At 34.4% G+C, this 3851-nt stretch overlaps 1 protein-coding gene across 3 annotated transcripts; it reads left to right on the top strand.

Annotated features, from left to right (window-relative positions):
• Positions 1-231: 231 nt before the first annotated feature.
• On the top strand, positions 232-3558 carry LOC113332540 (zinc finger MYM-type protein 5-like). 3 transcript variants are annotated; one of them, XR_003351575.1, is made up of 3 exons: positions 232-336; positions 955-2278; positions 2413-3558. XR_003351575.1 is itself a non-coding variant. In XM_026579088.1 (3 exons), the coding sequence occupies exon 3, from the start codon at positions 977-979 to the stop codon at positions 1988-1990; it is 1014 nt and encodes a 337-aa protein (XP_026434873.1). In that variant the 5' UTR covers positions 270-336; positions 440-473; positions 955-976; the 3' UTR covers positions 1991-3558. The 3 variants fall into 3 exon arrangements, 2 of the variants coding, with proteins under 2 accessions (XP_026434872.1, XP_026434873.1); XM_026579088.1 differs by adding an exon at positions 440-473 and having other exon boundaries at positions 270-336; positions 955-3558; XM_026579087.1 differs by having other exon boundaries at positions 955-3558.
• The last annotated feature ends 293 nt before the right edge of the window (positions 3559-3851 follow it).

The following is a 3851-nucleotide window of genomic DNA, read 5'->3' as shown; positions in this document are numbered from 1 at the left end:
CAGGGCCGGCCCTGGGCCCATGCAGACAATGCCTTGCATTGGGCCACAAAAAATTGGGGGCCACATTTTACATGTACTTCCGATTAGAAAAAATAAAAAAAAGAGTGTTTTCTGCAAATCAAATATTTCAAAGGGGTCACAAAATAAAAATAGTTAGTTCCATGGACAAGACACGTCTTCCTGTTCTCAAGGAAACTCTTCGGTTATGCTAACTAAAAGATAAAAACGAGATTAAGAAATCAAAAACGAAAAAAAACTGAAGAGAAAAAACAGAAGAGAGAAAAAAAGAAAGGAAAAGAAAACTAGGGTTTATTTCTGAAATTCAATTTCATTAAGGTAATCTCTTTGTATTTCTATGATTTTGTTTATTAATTATTTCTATTATTGTTGTTTGTCTTGATGGATTCAACCTTGATAGTTTATGTTGTTCATTGCCTAGGGTTTATTTTAGAAATCAATTTCATTAAATTAAGGTAATTTCTTTAATTCTTTGTCCTGTTCTTTTGATTTCTATGATTTAGTTTATTAATTATTTTGATTATTGTTGTTTTTGTCGATGGATTAAACCCTAATTCCCTATTTTGTCCGTTGCCTATTTAACCACTTTACTTTGAATTGATTCATTATTTATAAGTGAGCCATTTAAGACTACTAGTGGCTATTACTTATTATCTCTTGGAATTTCCCATAGGTGTAGTTTCTAAATATTCACAGAGCTCAATGAAGGAGTTAACAGAGTTTGTGTGGTATTTTTTTAGTGCTAAATTCATTTACATGAAGTTTTGTTTTGATTGGAAGGATCAAGGGTGTACATTTGAGTATTTGATGAGTGCTGAGACATGCGAATAATTATGAATTGAATTATTGAAAGTGTGATTGAGTGATTCGTTGTGTCAGTATCACTTCACTTGTTATACTTCACCGTAACTGAATTCTAAATGTTCTTTCGCACAGTGCCAAGGATTCCTATTTAAATATGCCTCATGTTCCAACTAGGAAGCATGTTCCTGGGAATAAAAAGCGTAAAAAAGAGAAAGCCATGGCAGCAGTCACAAAGTCCCAAGAAGGAGACATAAATAAATATTTTCAACCCATTGCAGCCACAAATAATGCACCTGGAGATGAAACTATGACTACTAATAATGGTAATGGTGGAAATGGAAGTACAAACGAGAATGATGCAACGCCAAATCCTAATGATTTGGTCGATAATGATAATGATGGTGTTGGGGTACAAAACGATGAAGTCGATGATGAGTATCAACTTTTAGATATTGATGATCCAGGGAATTGGGATGTTATTGATCAAGCTTTGAGAGATAAGTTGGTCCAAAAAGGCCCGGTAAGAGTTTCAAAATATGAATTTCCTAGGGATAAAGTAAGTAGGAGACGTTTTTCTAATTACTATTATGATCGAACTCTTGTTAATGGTGAGAAGTGTGATAGAAGTTGGTTAATATATTCAATGAAAAAAAACAAAGTTTATTGTTTTTGTTGCAAGTTGTTTAGTAATCGCAGAAGTGATAAGCAGTTAGCTTGCGAAGGTTTTCAAGATGGGGGAAATTTAAGTACAAAGCTTAAGGAACATGAAATTTGTGATCAGCACTACAGATGTATGCTAAAATGGACTGAATTGGAGATGAGATTGAGAAAGGTACAAACCATTGACAAAGGTATGCAAGAACTGATCAAAACAGAAAAAGAACACTGGAGGAAAGTATTAGAGAGGATAGTTAGCCTTGTAAGAACTTTATCAAGAAGAAGTTTAGCATTTCGTGGAGATAATGAAAAGATTGGTCAACCAAACAATGAAAACTTTTTGGGATTCATTGAATGGGCTGCTGAATTTGATGAGGTAATGAAAATGCATCTTCATCGTATAAAAAATAATGAAATTCATTATCATTATCTTAGTCACAAGATTCAAAATGAGTTCATATTGAGGTTGGCCAATGAAACGAAAAGTATGATTCTTAAGAAGATACGATAAGTTAAATATTTTTCTGTTATACTGGATTGTACTCCGGATGTTAGTCATAAAGAACAAATGACTCTTGTGATTAGATGTGTGGATACTTCTAGTACTCCAGTAAAAGTGGAAGAGTTCTTCTTAGGGTTCTTAAAGGTGGATGACTCAACTGGTCAAGGCCTTTTTCGCGTGCTTCAAGATACATTGAGCGATCTTCAGCTTGACATTGGTAACGTAAGAGGCCAAGGATATGACAACGGTGCCAATATGAAAGGATTGCGTAAAGGTGTACAAAAAAGGATGCTTCAGGTAAACCCTATATAATTTTACACTCCATGCGGTTGTCATAGCCTTAATCTTACTATCAACGATATGGTCAAGTGTATCCCTTATGGAGGTACTTTTTTTTGGTGCACTTCAAAGTATTTATGTGATGTTTTCAGCTTCTCCAAAGCGGTGGAAAGTTTTCAAGGATAAGGTGAAAGGTTCAGAGGGAATTACATTGAAAAAAATTTCTCAAACAAGGTGGGAGAGTCGAGTGGAAAGTGTTAAAGCAGTACGACAACAAGCCCCACAAATTCGAGAAGCTCTAGCGTATTTAGCAGAGAATTGTGAAGAAGAAAAGGTGAGGCATGATGCTGAGAACATTATTGAACGAGACATGGAGAATTTTGAGTTCTTTCTTAGTATGGTTATCTGGCATAATGTTTTATTCGCTATAAATGTCGTTAGCAAAACACTTCAAGGGAAAGATATCGACATAAATGATGCTGTTTAGAAATTAAAAGGAATTATATCTTTTCTGGAATCATACAGGGACAATGGGTTTGAAAAATCCTTGGCTGAAGCTAGAGTTATTGCAACACAGATGGGCATTGAACCCGAGTTCCGAATTAAGCGTTTTATTTATAAAAAGACGCCATTCGGTGAGCCGAAAAATGTGGAAGTACGTCAATCACCTGAAGAATCATTTAGGGTTAATTTTTTCATATACATAATGGATCAAGATCTTTTCTCTGTGAGGACTCGGTTTGAGCAGTTTCAAATTTATGAAGAAAAGTTTGGGTTCTTATTTGATATGAAAAAGTTGGGTTCTTATTTGATATGAAAAAGTTAACTCTTATGGATGATCGAAAATTGTTGAATTTATGTACTGAGCTTGAAAGTTATCTGAAAGACGGAACATCAAGTGATATCGACGGAGAAGACTTGTTTAGTGAATTAATAGTGATGTCTTGTATGTTACCGAATGAGGTAAGAAAACCCATTGAAGTGCTGGAAGATTTGAAGAATATGGTTGGTTTATTTCCAAATGCGTGGGTAGCCTACAGAATTTTGTTAACTATACCGGTAACTGTTGCAACGGCGGAGAAAGTGTTTTCTAAACTCAAGTTGATCAAAATTTATCTTCGATCTTCTATGTCGCAAGAAAGATTAAACGGGTTAGCTATGTTGTCTATCGAACACGTAATGTCAGCAAATATAGACTATGGATCACTTATACGTGATTTTGCATGTGAAAACGTACAAAGACAATCGATTTTCGAGTGATTATATTGAACTTTTTCTAGTTAATAACATGTAACTTTGGCGACAATGAGTAAACTACTTAATATTATTTTTTGTTTTTATGTCGGGTTGTGGTCTTACAAGTCTCTTTTTGAATTTGTACTTTAATATTAGTACTGATAAGCATTGTTGTCTAAGGCAATATAAGTAGTCCTTACAAAACAGAAAATGTTACTGGATTAGCAGGAAATACTTGCAAGATCATGGAAGGAGCCAAGGAGATCCCTAAAAAATTACTGTGCTTGACTTCACAATGTCTGATAATGGTTTGTTGCAAAGCATCTTTATCAGGTAACTCATTAGGCTCTACTAA

Source organism: Papaver somniferum, unplaced genomic scaffold (genome assembly GCF_003573695.1).
Source record: "Papaver somniferum cultivar HN1 unplaced genomic scaffold, ASM357369v1 unplaced-scaffold_131, whole genome shotgun sequence".
Taxonomy (NCBI): domain Eukaryota; kingdom Viridiplantae; phylum Streptophyta; class Magnoliopsida; order Ranunculales; family Papaveraceae; genus Papaver; species Papaver somniferum.
The sequence above is the reverse complement of the archived record's forward strand: the minus strand, read 5'-3'. Positions and strand labels throughout refer to the sequence as shown.